The sequence below is a fragment of the Apis laboriosa genome, unplaced genomic scaffold (genome assembly GCF_014066325.1).
Source record: "Apis laboriosa isolate Shangri-la unplaced genomic scaffold, ASM1406632v1 scaffold34_cov151, whole genome shotgun sequence".
Classification (NCBI taxonomy): domain Eukaryota; kingdom Metazoa; phylum Arthropoda; class Insecta; order Hymenoptera; family Apidae; genus Apis; species Apis laboriosa.
In genome coordinates this window covers 4,741,261-4,757,186 of record NW_025222928.1, presented here as the reverse complement: position 1 = coordinate 4,757,186, position 15,926 = coordinate 4,741,261, and the positions used below count along the sequence as shown (strand labels likewise).

Sequence of the window (15,926 nt, the reverse complement as noted above, 5' to 3'; positions counted from 1 at the left end):
GGCCCCGAATCGAAAGAAAGAAAGGAAGGAAGAAGGTCGGAAGGCGGAGAAGGGGGACGCGTGATTAGACGAGATGCGAGTAGACAAGCAGAGAAAGAAGGGTCGAACTCGAGGGAAGCCTTGGAGTGCGGCGAAAACGAAGCAAAAGTAATAGAGTGATCCTCCTTTGTGGGCTGATAGGGCCGCCCGCGGGACTTCAATTCGAGGGATGGAGAAGTATAGTAGCTCGAACGGTTTCGTTTGCCTTGGCTCCCTCGTGATTCCCCTAGATTACCGGGGGGTAAACTCGATTTCGCCGATTTCGGGGTCACGGGAACGAGCGACCGATTGCAGGAACGTCGCTCGACGCCTTCCATTTTCTTCGCGAAATTGCCAGCCAATTTTCGGGATAACGGGCAACCAACCGCTGCCGTGAACGCTGTCAACCGCTAATTTCCAATCTTGCACGCGTTTCGTGACCGTGATACGTACGAGAGATTGCGAGCGGACCGTTGCGTATCTTATGGAGCATCAAGGAAATCAAGCTTCGCCAAATTTTATTAGGAAGTAGTTGGAAGAGGATCCTTCGAACCTTCACTGTCTCCTTTCACGCGATCGTTAATACAAAGTTGCGATTCGAACCCCCTCGAGCCACTCGTTCCTACCGGATCTCTCTCTCTCTCTCTCTCTCTCTATTTCTGTGAAAAGCGGCGGCAGAGAAGGTCGAGTTTTTGCGAGAGAAAAAATTTCATTTAGAAAAGTCGCGTTTCCCCGATCTCGCTCGACGTCATTCAGCTCCCGGTTAACGCGAAGCGACGACTCATTAGGCGAATTCATCGGTGCAAAAAAAAAAAAAAAAAAAATAACTCTGAAAGCTGTCTGTCACGAGATCTCTGCATTAGGATCGCCTCGTATCTCTGTTAACCAGGAGCACGGATTAAATCGCGCTGTATCATATCAATCATCTCGTTGAATTTTTAATCCCATTCTGTCGGCGGCCGATCCGGTCAGGATTTAATTCAAAAAAACCTTTGAAACTTTTCGAGCTCGTTCCGTTGATTTTGAAACGCGATGGGTTCCGCGATGGCCTCTGTCGGGAAACAGTCGGGAAAAATTAAAAATTAGCCTTCGATAAATCTGGTGCCAGAATCGGGTTCCTTATTACTCGAGCCAGGATTTCCACGATTCCAGGATTAACTTACGACTCCCTCGTTTCATCCCGCGTGGTTCGCACCGACTCAGCGTTTTCGCGATCGAGGCTCGCCCGAAGGTGCACCTTCTCCCGCCGAGAATCTCGAGGGTCTTTAAGGGCAGGAACGGAGTTAATCGTCGACCGGGAACGCGATGAAAGCGCGCCAGAACTCTCTCTCTCTCTCTCTCTCTTTCCTCAAAACTTTCGTTCCGCCTCGAAATTACTGCGCAATTTTAATTCGTCACTTAACGATCGTCAAAGGTTCTTCAGCTGAATACCTTGGAAATTTGTCCTGTTGAACGTTTCAGCGATAATTTCTTCGGCCAGTAGCGAACGATGATATTAGATTTATTTATTTTCCCGCCTCTCCAGTTTATTTATTTTAAGAATTTGAAAACACATCCGTTTCTTATTATTATTATTAACGATTTCTTTCGCCCACGATTTCTCACCGCGACACCTTAGACCGCGATTAACCTTAAACTCGAAGCAACCACGAAACGTGGTTACGTTTCTAACCTAATTTTTCACTGTTACACACAGATGTTGGACGTGAAAGACACAGGAAGAGGCGTGTTCGTGTGCAGCAGCCCGGGTCCTGATCCGTACACGTCGCAGGATCTCTACAATCCTGTCTACGAGGAGCTCAGCAACGGTGAGTAATACCGGCCAACGATCAAATATGCGTTTCGATTGCCCGTGCAATATTCCAATTTGCACATCGGCCAACTGGATAAAGGTCTTAAAACGTTCCCCTCCTCCCCCCATATATAAACGCCAAACCACACGCTGCTCTCCATTCTAGATGAGACTCGGCTGTGAAGACTTTGAGGGGTAGAGAGCGCGAGCGATCTTCAGGCTCGAGCTCGGCCCAGGCGGAATTCGTAGGTAGGATCCGAGTGAACCCGATTAACCCATTTGATTGAGCTGTAAGAGTTAAATCCTAAGGGTGTTCTTTGCCGTTTCAGCTAACACCAGAATTGCCACACCAGAGCTTCTTTCTTTGCCTCCCGATTAATCGTGCCATTTACCTTTCCTTAACTCTCGAGCTAAACCGCCAAGTTACCAAATATTGGCGACCGGGAGCAAAGTTCACCCTCCGTTCTCGCAAGAGTTTTCCAAAGTCTTCCATCCCCTCCTCCCCCAGAAAAACTTTTCTCTCCCCGCCAAACAGAAGACGTAACAGAAGAAAACAACACGTTCCCCTCGACCGATGCAACGACCGACCAACTTTCAACCGTTCTCCCTTTGCCATTCGTCATTTTTTCTCCCGCCCGCTTATCTCCCAATTAATTCGGCCAACTTCTCCGCTCGGACGAATCAAGTTGGCCGTCCGCCGTCTAATCTCCTCTGGACCGGAATCGGAAGCTGTTCATCTTCTTCCCCGGGTGTATCTTGTTCCTTTCACGGCCGACCTATCTTGATAGCCCCGAGGACCCTCCGGGTGTCGCGCATCGGGGCATCCTCCTCCTCCTCCTCCTCCTCCTCTTCCTCCTTCTCCTCCTTCCACTCCTCCGGCTCCTTTGGTTGGAAGGAGATAAGCGTGACACGACCTCTGACTTATATTTCCCATTAGTCGGATAGCTAATTAGCATGGTGATGAGACTTTCGACGTTTGACGAGGACGCGGTAATCGAATACCCGGTTCGTTGCGCCTCGCTTCAACCACCGATTACACGTATTATGCGAGAACGTATATATATATATATATAACCTTCCCGCGATAATTCGTCTTTGTTAACGTCGCTCTTGTCCGCTTTTCCGTGGATAAAAAGAGGTTAGCTCGAATCTCATCGGTTCGAGTCTTTGAATTTTTAACTTCGACTCGTGCGCGTGTACGGGACTGACACACATTGGTGCGCAATTATATAGGAGCGTATACTATGTGCAGACGTATATATATATATTTCGTGGTTTCTAAATGATTTCGCTGGCCAACAAATTCCACTTCGTCCCGCGAAATTCAGCTTCGCTCCCACGGGAAATCCTAGTTTACTCGGTATCGTTTAAACCGATGATAAATACGGGAAGATATAAAATAACGGAGATTAAAAGTGCAACCGCGGTAATCCGAGAAGCATCCTCGAGTTTTTTCCTCTCCCCCTCTATTTCTCTTTCTTCCTTTTCTTTTCTTTTCTTTTTTTTCTCTCTCTTTCTCTCTTCTTTTCTCTTTTCTCTCCCCTCCCCCGTATAAATAAAAGACGTTGCGTCCTGAAACGAAGCGGGGACGATACATCTCTGCAGACTCGAGGGATCGGCAAACAGCAGGAACCGTAACGTTGATTAGAACCGATCCGATAAACTTCAAACTTCTTTTAACCGTCTTTTGTATTTAATCTCTTTTTCGATTTCTCTCTCTCTCTCTCTCTTCGTTTCACGACAAAATGCGCGACAATGCATCTCGAGATCTGCATCACCGGGAATGCGGGAATCGAATGCATCGCTCTCTCGTTTCGCCAGTTTCCCTTTTGTGATCGGAGAGGCGAAGTTTATCGAACGCGCGTTATCGCGTGGGGTTCCCATATTGTTTTCCATTTTTACGCGAAATATGGAAGATGGGGGGGGAAGAAAAAGAAAAAGAAGAAAAGAGGTGGAAAAGAATCGAAACGTGAAATTGGGTGAACTCGTGTATAATTGGAAATGATGGAAAAAATAAATTCATCGCGCGAATAAAATGGTAGTTTTGATTTTTAACCGGCCGCGTAACCACGCTTTCCTCCTTTTTTTTTTTTTTTTTTTTAATGACTCCGATGTAAACCGAGTTTATTCCCAGCGAGCGTCGAATTGATGTATCCTGCGCGATCGCGAGTGTAAGCGTGGCTCAATTGTCGAAATCGTAAGAGGAGAGAGAGAGAGAGAGAGAAAGATTGGAGAGGACAAAGGAAAACAGGGAGAACAAGGAAGAACAAGGAAAGCTCGCGATTGGAAACGTGACATCGATCAGACGCCACGCAAGTATCCGTTTCTTCCTGTTTCGTTGTTTTCGACTGTAATGACGGCAGCACGCTTCCCTTTCCGTGGGATACTTTCACTTAACAATCGTCCCATACTCCCCTCCCCCCATTCGCCATTCGCTTGGCAAAGTTGGAGCACGAATTTAAATGAAACGACGACCACGACAACGGGACGGATCTCTCTAACTAATTAATTCTGACACTGATCCACCGACAAGCTGAAAATTGAAAGCACGTTCCCCCGATTCGATTCGATATCATCCACTCCGATATAATCGTAACTTTGACACGCGAAAGAGATTGTCTGTTAATTAATTAACGAACTGTCCAATTAATTATCGTATCCGCGGGCGAGCAACCACCCCGCGCGGCACTTATAAATTATTCATTCCGTTCCAGGGGACCATCCGGAAACGGACGAGGAGAGCGAGTTGAACGCACGGAATCGGCTTCACAATCATCACCGCCATCATCATCGGCCCTCGTCGAAACCGGGCAGCGAGGACGAGTTCGCGGAAGACGAGCTGTCGGTTGGTGAACCGTCCGAGGCGAGGATGCTCACCTCGACGGGCCCGACCTGGGCCACTTGTCCAGCCGGTGGCAGGCCACCGCGAGAGAGACGAGGGAAGAGCCCCAGAAGCCTGGACAGGCACAGGAGGGACAAGAATCACGACGTGGGCGAGTTCCACGAGGGGATGCTGCTTGACGCGCTACTTCAACTTTATCCCAGCGTCGCGGGTAAATTTCGAATTTCTATACTATAAATAACAGGTTGGGAAGAGAATGACGAGTCGAAGATGGAACCGAGAGATTCGAATTGATTGGTTCCCGTCGATTTCAGGTGTGGCTGGCACCCGATCGAATAGCAATCAACGACAACAGTCCGTCCCATCGGTGGCCCACAGATTACCTTATTTCGTGCCACCGATGCCAGCGACGCAGGCTCTCAGGGTCGAGGAGAACCCGTACGAGAGCGTGCCGGTACTCGGCCCCCTCCATCATTATTCGAGTCAGAGCAGAAGCAACAAAGAGAGGTCCCGCAAGTCGAACGACAAATACAAATACACAGCGCAATACGGGGGATCCGAGTATTACGGATTGCAAAACCAGGACGCTGCCCCCGTTTACACGCAAGTGGGTAGCGAGTACTCGGACACCTACTCGCAGCCGACCGACCGCCTCTACAACGAGGACAAGTACACGCAGCCGGTTTACTACGCGCCACGCGACACCGAGCAAATTACTTCCGGCAGACTGTATCAAGGCCAGCCGGACAGCAGTTTCGGCAGCGACAGCGGGTACAGTCATCACACTTCCGGTACAACTGGGACAACCGGCACGCGCAGCAGTAACTCGAGGACGAATCACAGGAAGGACAAGCATCGAAATTCTCATCACTCCCATCATTCCGCGGACTACATCGTATCTTAATAGGGAAGGATAGTCGCGTGGATCGGAGCAAGAAAAAGAAAAAAGAAAAAAAAAAAAAAACGTGGTTTCTTTTCGAAAGGAAGCGTATAGATAGGTATAGATAGAAGAAAAGATGGTAGATCGTGTAGATGGTAGTAGTTCGATCCTTCGATCGAAGAAAAAAAACTTGTAATACTTTTCTAAAAAGTAGTGATTTTTATTTATTTTGTAAATTGTTTCCTTCTTGTTGTTTTTTTCTTTTTTTTTTTTTTTTTTTTTTTTTCGAGATTATTTTATTACTCTCATACGTGGGCCGATAATGAGAGCTCGCGTGATGAAACAACGTGATATATAGTATTTTAATATTTTGAAAAATGTATCGTTAATATCGTATAATAGAAGATATTGATTATCGTAGGAATGTGTTGTATCGGTGTGTTGAGTTTCATTTCAGAGAGAGAGAGAGAGAGAGAGAGAGAGAGAGAGAGAGAGAGAGAGAGAGGAATTCGTTCGAGAAACGACTCGAAGTGAATATCAGCAAGAGCAATAGCAAGAGAGAGTATATTATACATATATAAATCGTATTATAGGAAACTGAACAGAACACTCACAGGAAACAGTGATCTCTTAGTGATTTAGCAAGACTAACAAATTATTTGTAATCTAACGAGACTCAGGCTGGTACCAAAGGATGCTAATAAGATAACTTCGACTTTTTAGCCTTCTAGTTTGTAATTTATATACGAAAGTAGAGCTACTCGCGAGAATGATTTTTAACAATAACGAATTTCGTGTGAGACGTGCGACTTTCGGGAAGAAGACGATTCTACGAATTAGAATCGAAAGATACAATTGAGGAAGACGAAACCGATTCACTGTCAAAACGATCCTAAATAATTCTGCCAAGACTGCCATTGATTAATATATACGTTAAAAAGAAGTATAATTCGCCCACGTGCTCTTGCACATTCCACAACGCGATATCAGCATCAATCGAATTGTAACATACTAGCACTTAAATAAAGAAGAAGAAGAAGAAGAAGAAAAATAATAACAATACTTCGAAGCACTTAGAGAGAGAAAAGAAAGATAAAGATTCGTAGCAATACACGCACATCGGTAGTTATACACCAATGTAACGTTTTCTAAACGTTTAAAACGTACTATCGTTTTAATACTACGTTAATCGAGTCGCAATTTTTCTTCGTCAATTAATAACCAAGTTACGATGATCATCCCGGATAGCATTTACGTGGACAAAGCTTTTCGAACGCGAATGCTCAAAGGGAGCAGCTCCTATTTTTTGCAATCTCGTACGAGGTCACGGCGCGTCTCAATCAGAAAAAACCATTGGAAAGAGAAAGAGAAAGAGGAAGAGAGAAGGGGAGAAGAAGAAAAAAAAAGGAGAACGAGGGGAAGAGGCTTTTCGCAAAAGCCTTAATGCTTCTGCAAAGAGAATACATAGCGTTCCTTCTGCGAGCCCTTTCTACTGCATTTCGTCCCACATTCTCAAAGCTTCGACCCGCGAAACATTATCTGCAACCTCGGCTGCATAACTTTTCGTGTGTCGCGATCTGTTTCCTTTTCCGTCAAATCAAGATCAAGCTTACAATAACTTATCGTTTCTTGCATAGAGGGGAAACAATTCTTTTTGATGAAACCATGAAGTCGCGTCTCGAAGACCCTTTTCCTCGCAGAAAGAACGAGAAGAGGATACACGACCATTGAGCGACCGTTAATAATACACGCTTCTTTTTTTTAGGGGGATGTAGTCTTTTTTTCTTAGCCTATTCCTTTCTTAAACGATAATCTTTCGTTCCTTTTCGTAATGATTATTAACGTTCTCGCGTGTTTCCTCTTCTATTTTACACGCGTGTCAGGATAGACTCGTAACTACCGGTAGTCGCACGATTTTCCGCTCGCGAGGCGCCTCGATCACGCTACCAGAGAGACAGACCAAGATGTGACGGATAACCAAGGGACAGTGTTCTTATTATAGGCTGTACAGGCATACACGCTGGTACATATGCATATACATATAAATATACATACATATATATATATATATATATATATACATACAGATGCAAGTATAAGTATACATACTATAAATGTAAGAAAAACGAATAAATTATTCGCGAATGACCCCGTTGTAAATATTAAATTATACGAGAAGCGAAGGGAGAGAGGAAGGGAGAAGTGTGTCAGGATCACTCCTGATATAGCGCAGCTGTATCATATCGTTATCAGACTTTCTCGCATGTGCGTGCGTGTGTGCGTATGTGTGTGTGTGTGAGAGATGATGAATGATGCGTGGACCGAACGACGAGCAAAAGACGAGAAAAAAACAAAAAAAAAAACGAAAAAAAAAAGAGAAAGAAAAAAAGAAAAAAATAAGATCACAGAGAGAATCGATTTAATATATATACACATATAAAATATATAATTTTTAAATTATTTATAAAGAAGACAGCGTCTCATATCGCCGATGATTTACACGAAGATACGAGGTGTACACGAGAAAGAGTGATAGAGAGAGAGAGAGAAAGAGAGCAAAGAGAAAGATAAAATGAAACGACGATGGAAGGAAGCGATTCTATTTCAAATTCTCGCGCCAATCTCCCTTCTCCGCTTCCCGATATACTTGTACACTCTTTAGATGCATGTAGAGCGAATACCTCACGAGAAAAGAAAAGAAAAGAAAAAAAAAAAAAAGAAAAAAGATCACTCTGTTGTAAATATAATTTTATATTATACCTACGGGCAGCGAAAAAAAAATGAAGTGTGTGACTTAGCGGACACGTTTCTCACGCGAAACACTTTCCCTCTCGACTCGTCCCTTATCTATTCTTCTCTTAGCTTAAAGGCGGTACGGTAACAACGGCTATCCTGGTTCGAACAGCTATCCTTTCTTCGTGATTATCCTTCTATTCCTTTCTGCTGTTAATCTCGATTCGAATCTGGCGGCAAACCAACAATGAGAAATTTAAAATTCTAATTGGCTCGATTGGGTTCAATGCGGTATAATTCGAGCGTACGCTCTTTTCCACGCGATATGAAAACCGCGAAAAACCGCGGAACAGTATCGATCCGCGGCCGCGTAGCACACAGGGATACTCGAGAGGGAACGAGTTCGTGGGTGAAAAATAAAGGTGAACTGTAGGTGGTATTACACGTACTTATCGAGGAATGGAAGCGCACGACCAATCACGTGTGTATGATCAAAGATGCGTACAATCAAAGAGTGCAAAAGAAAAGAGAGAGAGAGAAAGAGAAAGAAGAGAGGGAGAGCAAGAGAAAGAAGAGAATGAGAGGATGGAGAGAAGGGGAGGGAGGGAGAGAGAGAGAGAAAGAGAGTGAGAGAGAGAAAGAAGGAATGAAAGAAAGAAAGAAAGAAATGGGGGAAAAAAGGCGAGTCGCGTTCGATCGGTTCGCGGCGTGGAAACTCGCGTGGAAACAAAGAATCGAAGCCACGCATCACGCAACTGGGAAGAGGGACAAACGCTTTTTGTACGATTTTACGTCCATGTTAGTCAAACCGTTTTTCAAAACCGTTTTTTATATATACATAAGTACATAAGTATAATATGTATAACAGGCGCATGTACAGTAGAAACGACGAAACTTAATTTATTATCATTGTTCTTATTTAACAGGGGATGCCGTTCTATCCCCTATCGGCAATCTGCAATTATATGTATATTCGCTACCGAGTACTTTGTCGCAGTCGAAAATGTTGTTACATTGACATTAACGAGGATCGATGTAAAATGTATTGATTATTATTATTATTATTATTATTATCATTATTATTATTATTATTACCATTATTATCATTATTATTATTAGTTATCATTATCATCATTATTATTATTATTATTATTATTACTTGTTGTGCATCGCGATCACACACAAATGGAAAATGGGAGAGTTTGATTTCGTCTTTCGTTTTTCTTTTTTTTTCTTCCTACCGAATTTTCGTTGGCCGGCCAGTTATAATAATACGCGAGAACGATGGAAGATGATGATCACTCACGAAAATCTGGCAATGATAAGGCGCGCAACGAACGAACGAACGAACGAAAGATCTCTTTCCCTTTTTTAAAAAAAAAGAAAAAAAAAAAGAAAGAAGAAAAAACGCGTATACGAATCGCGAGATTATTAATTTATTGTTGCGTTCGAAACGGGAGAGAGCGGAGGTGTCACGTTCCTCCCCTTCAATCTCGCTAATTTTAGCTGCGATTTAGCGATATAGGCAGAACAGAAGACAGTGAAAAAAAAAAAAAAAAGTCATAGGCACTAGAGTACCTCGAAAGATAACAAGTAGCACTCTTGAAAGTTAGCTTGCACGGACGTTCTCCTTTTCCATCGCGCCGCCTTGCAATTAAAACGAGGAAGAAGAGGAGGAGGAGGAGGAAGAGGAGGCGGAGGCGGAGGTGGAGGTGGAGGGGTGTGGATCGGGAGTGGAATCGGCGGATGAATAGGAAAGGGCGGAAGATCGATCGTCCGAAGGGACGTGGCGGATGAGACGCGAGAGTCGGTGAATCGTGACGTGATCGTGTAAAAGAGAGCACGCGAAAATCGGCCCGATCGATGGGGAGAACACCAGCTCGCAGAACAGGGTAACTAGCTCTAACATCTATCTCTTACATCACTTAAAAAAAAAAGAAAAAAAAAAATGAAAAAAAATAATTACTGAAAAAAAAAAAATCTCTATCACACTCGTTCACCTTATGGTATCACAGGTTCACTTTAATCACAAATGTCGGCCAAGGCTAACTCGAAACACTATCACACCTTCGTACTAATAAACGATTTACTATTCAATTTCACATTTTATGCGTCTGTGTGATGATTTTATCCCATCCTTTCTTTTTTTTTTTTGTTTTTCTTTTGTAATTTCAACTTTAATCTTCCTTCTTCGATTTCCCTTCTTTTTAATGATCATTATATATATATATATATATATGTATATATGTGTGTTATATGAAAAATTAGGTCGAAATATCGGATGAATATTTAAAAAAAAATGAATAACGATAACGCGTAAACAGCGTATATCGACGAGTCGACAGAAATAAAAAAGAAATTATGTGTAAGTAATCTATAACAACATTGAATGATGGGGATAACTCAATCGTAAGTCCAATTTCGCGCGCATATTTTCCATTAAGCATGCATCGGTTAGCACGAATGTAAATTTCATTTGGAAATCATTTGTCACGGTATAAACTTTTCATCATTTCGAATGCATTTACCATACAAAATTCCACATCCGACCGAGAATCGCGCGACCGGAAATCCAATCGAAATTACATTGTTATCGGCTTCGAGATCGAGTTTCGATATCTCGTCGAATGCTGGAGCGAAAATTATACCTGAAAACTCCAGGTCTCTCGATTTTTCAGAGAGCAAAAAAAAAAAAAAAANAAAAAAAAAAAAAAAAAGAAAAAAAAAGAAAAAAAAAATCCATAGAAATCTAATTACGTATTTCTAGCACGCATTGGGATTGGACTACTGATTATAATATGTTTTCCGTAACTCTCTCGTTCGTTTCGAATTAAAAAAAAAATTTCTTCTCCCTTTTTTGTCTCTCTCTCTCTCTTTCTCTTTTCCTTTCCTTTGTCATTCCTCTTCCATTGTCTCTCTCTCTCTCCCTCAAAAACGAACAAACGAACGACGGAAACACACGTGACGAGAATAAAAGTAATTAATTGCACCCTAATTCATCGAGATGCACGTGATCGCGACAAACTGAAACGTTGCAATTATAATTGTAATCAATCTCTTTGTTTGCCGCAGCTTTCTGAAAAAAAAAAAAGAAAAAATCAATTTCCAGTTGATATCCTCACTTTTTCTTTTAAAAAAAAAAAAAAAAAAAAGAAAGAAAAAAAAATCGGAACTCGAGAAAAATCTTTACCAAGATTTCTTTGATGAATAGAAGTGCTCGAGTGTCTCTAAAGGGGATGAATTCGTTGGGAAATTTTCATTGGGGTTCCTCGCCGTCAACTTTGAAGCAACGAAACATTATTAATTAAGGTAAGAGAGAAAGAAATTAATTATAAGCCCTTTAAGACAACGGATGACGGAAAATCTTCCGGGGGAGGGGGGAGTAGTTCGGAAAATGAACGAATCCAGGGGATGAAGGTGCGAGAAACGGGCAGCTGTATGCAAACAAGAACCGCATGACTGAGCAGTCGCGATGATCAATATTAATGAAAATCAGGCGCGACGCCGGGATGAATAGCTGGAGCTACTTGTGCATAAAATACCCCGGCCGTGTTGTCTTCTTTCAACGTCGGGATTAATCATAACTTGGCAATATTTCGGCTTAAATTAAATTTTGCCAACGACACCGTTTCCTTGTATCCTAAACTGGCCTTTAATTAAACAGGTTTCTCCCAGTTCCTTGGAGAACGTTTCTATATAAATTAAACGCGATAAACTCTTCAGCTTTGATACAAACAGCATGGCAATTTCGTTTTCTCTCCCCTTCCTCCCCCTCTCCTCGTCCGACCTCGGTTAAATTTTCTCCCCTTGATACGATTTACCTCTGGGTCAATCCTCGCCAATCCTTCAGCGGGTAAATAACGAAAAGAATCCCGTAAGAAACAATTCCATAAACTCTGTTTTTCAACAGAGCGGAAATAATTTCTTTAATAAGAGGTATATACGAAGATTCCTCGGGTAACAGATGTTGCGAGTCGTCGACGAGGAAAGAATCAAAAATAAACGCGGGAAAGGGATGGTCGAGAAGAGGCAGAGGGAGAAGATAAAGTTAGAAGGGAGGGAAAAATATTGCTATCGAGATAGGGAGGAGGATGAAATTAAGAGGTCGCGATTCTTCGAGGGCAAAAGAAAGGAACTCGACGGAGGAGGATCAAGGGTGAAATCGTATCTCGACGACTTTTAAGAGACAGGAAATTTTCGATTTCTTCGAGTCGAAGCGATGTCAAGACGAATGAATTTTCAAAACGTAAGGATTTAATGTGATTTTTTCGAGAATGCTCGATCATCTTCCCTCACACGCTTTTTTGCATCTCCGTGTTTCTCTTAGAGAAAAGATTACAGTTCTAACGGTTGCGAACGAACGAGACCCGCAATTAACACCTGTGCTGTGCGTATATACATATTTCTTGATGAATGCGCGCATCTCTGCACGTTGACCACAGTCAGAGGGAGGGAGGGTAAAACGTGGACTCGGCAAGTACCTAAAAAGGGGAAAAAGAAAAGCCAGCGGCGACGCTAATTGCGCAATGGACGAGTGGAGGCGACCCTTTAGAGAGGCTTTCTCGCGTTTCTAAGGAGCGTGGTGAAAAGGAAGTGACGACGCAGCCAGACGCTTACAGACCACCTACAGGCCCACTGCGCTCGTTCCGCCGCCACGTTTCAAGTGGCGAAAATAATGTAACCACCGGTGTAACGAAGCTTTCCTACGCGGTAATCACTACTCGCGAGATCCTCGTTTCGCGAGACAGAGACGAGAACGCCGTACCCTTTTCCCCCTTTCGGGAGGGGAAGAAATTTCCATGATTCACGGATTATTTTCGCGCGTCGATCCAGGAAATCGAAATACGCAGGTGGTGCGTAACGAGTTATACTTGGAAATACTCGATATGGAGAGGACCGCTTTAAAACGCGAATCCGCGGCAAATGTGTACCACGCGACACAATCATCGACCGATTTATACAGGCAGATTTGGAGAGAAGGAGCATCAACAGGAGGGGAAAGTTGGATGGAAACGCGGTGCAAACGCGGTTTAATCCCCGGATTTCGGGACGTTTTAAATTCCAATTATAGGAGCGGGGAGGGGGAGACGCGGACCACGTCGCTCGTACGTGTAAATATGCGCTTCGATTGTCCGGTCGGTCAATAAAATTCTGTATTCCGAATATATGTGCTGGCAAGCGGAGAGAGGCGATGTCACGCGGGTAGGAGGCACCGCTAATAATTAAATGCCGGCCGGATTGGTCCGGAACGTTGTTTTAATCCTGTCATTACCCACAATGACGATAGTACCTGCGCCGCGGTCATTCATTGAGGCGAGTCAATTACGGGAAAGCATTATCGAGTTTCGAAGGGTGTAAAACGGAAATAATGATATTTTGATCGCGACCGGCCCCCCTCCCACGCTTTTCGATCGATGCGGTGTAAACCACTCCCCCTTTTGTCAAAGTGACGAAGTAACTGTGAGAATGCGTGTGCAAACGGTCAAACGCGCCGCTGATTTATGCACACCGACATACTATTCGCACCGCGTAATTCGTCGGTGATCGAATCGAATCGATTGATTCGACGAGAATGTCCCCCGCGAAATAAAGAAATCCACACCGCTCGTTGATGAAACGTTCCAAGGGGGAGGAAGGGAGAGAGAGAGAGAGAGAGAGGGAAGGGTTTACATTATTTCGTTAAAATCGATAATCAATTCCCCTGTCCCCGACACGCCGTACATTTCCACGAAATAAATGTCCCTTTCAACACCGTTGACAGTTAACGTAAAAACTGAAAACACGATAATCCTATCGATCGAAGCGAGTGAAACTATTTCAATGGGGAGGGAGGATTTTCAATGTGTAAAATATCCCCATAATATGATATTCCGTATCTTTCATCACCCGTCTATTCGCGATCGAAAAGCGAGCCAGGGCAAAGCGCATGGATCCCTTGTTTTTTATCAGGATCGCGTGGCGGTGATAATTAATAATAGCGCGGATGCCTAACGGTGGTCCGATCCGTATAAGATACATTGGCCATGATTTATGAGAGCGTAATGAAGCCTGTTCCCTGCAGGAGCCTCGAGAACCGGGAGGGTATAAGCGGTCGAAGGCCCGCACCAGCAAGGATGCGAGGGAAAGGGGAGGAGGAAGAGCGGTGGAAGATGCTTCCTTCTTGGGTGCAATAACGCGTGTCGGATTAAGGAGGGAGAACTCCATCTGGTAAAGATGTCCGACACTGTAAATCGTGCATCCACAACTACCTGCTCATTTCGCGCACGGAGAGGAGTTAACGACCGGCTAAAACACCATATTTCTAAGTCGTCTCTTCCACCTGCCGGTTTTTTCTTTCATCTTCCTCCGGAGGAAGAACCGTATATCGTCCGTTATTAATCGTGATTAACTGTGAACATGCGCCACGGACTGTGAAATAAATTTTGAAAAATCAGATTAGATTTGACAAAAGTTGAAGATTAATTAGAAATTTTGCAAACATCTTTCTCCCAGTGTTTCTATAAAATTGAAAAGGCGACGACACTTACGGGGAGTAGGAATCATTCGAAATTCCCCTCTCAGGAAGGGAACAGTCGAAAGAAAGTTGGTCTGATGAAAATTTATGCAGGGTCGAATGGCCGGACACGACATCCACGGGGAAAGGTACGCCATGCCGGCTTGTTTTATATTCCGCGGTTGGATATCACGCAGCCCCTTTCCTTCTTTTCTAGATGGCTCTTTGTTAAAAATTTACGAAAGAACGTTGCTACAATCGATACGTCCCTACTCTCTTCCAATAATATCAGACAGGGATGATGCGACTCGCGTCTCGAAAAACGTCGTGAAAGTTTCAGTTTTCTGTGGGACTCCCCTCCGGGTATAAATGAAACGAGAACGTTAAAAAATTGACGAGGCACGATGATTCCCAGTTTCGGGCAAAATCTAAACGCCCGTAACTCGAACCCACGTTGCTGTTAAGTTTCTTCGCGAAGTTGGCAAGAAAATTTACACCCTGAAAAATAAAAGGGGAACTCGCGCGATAGGCGTTCTTAACCATCCGGTATGGAGGTGATAAAAAAGTCAACTCTGGCGAAGTGTTCGCCAAACGAGTTTCATTTCGAGCAGGAAAGAGAGAAAAAGGAAGAGAAAGAGAGAAAGATACTTTTTACAGAGTTATTCCACAATTTCCTCTGCAACTTGGACCGTAATGGACTGCGTATATCATATTTATTCCGCATGAAATAACGATTAGACGCATTAATTAACAATAAACTGAGGATTTTGGGCGGTTCGTGTGCATCGATGAAGGGGAAGAGCCACGCTGCTCGAGACATAAAACGCGACCCGCTTACGTATTCCGGGATGTACCACGAGCCGCCGTCGTCAGAATCCGACCGGAAAGAAACGAGTCTCGTCGAGTCTTTCATAACAACGTAGACCACTTTCAGTGTGGCCAACCTCGCCGCCGCACCGTGTAACGCAATGACATTTGTCGCGCTAGGAAATTCGTGCGCTCCCCTAATTGCACATATTTTCATTCTTACGTTTCCTCCTGTCGACGTTTACGTGTTCCTCTTTCGCTGTTCCGTGCAATTTGGAAAGGAACGCGTGTACGAGGCCACGAGCCTCGAGGATTTCGAACTAATTTTGTGGCGGCCGACTATCTCTAGGCGACATCGTAG

General features: G+C 43.8%; 1 protein-coding gene across 4 annotated transcripts in view; it reads left to right on the top strand.

Annotated features, from left to right (window-relative positions):
- The window catches only part of LOC122715038, a 210,495-nt gene extending 204,683 nt beyond the window's left edge, over window positions 1-5,812 (top strand). For all 4 annotated transcript variants that reach the window (XM_043936918.1, XM_043936915.1, XM_043936916.1 and 1 more), the window contains exons 5-7: window positions 1,715-1,826; window positions 4,525-4,863; window positions 4,967-5,812. In XM_043936918.1, the coding sequence (XP_043792853.1) occupies window positions 1,715-1,826; window positions 4,525-4,863; window positions 4,967-5,556 (1,041 nt within the window). In that variant the 3' untranslated portion in view covers window positions 5,557-5,812. The remainder of the gene's footprint in view (window positions 1-1,714; window positions 1,827-4,524; window positions 4,864-4,966) is intronic.
- Window positions 5,813-15,926: the final 10,114 nt, after the last annotated feature.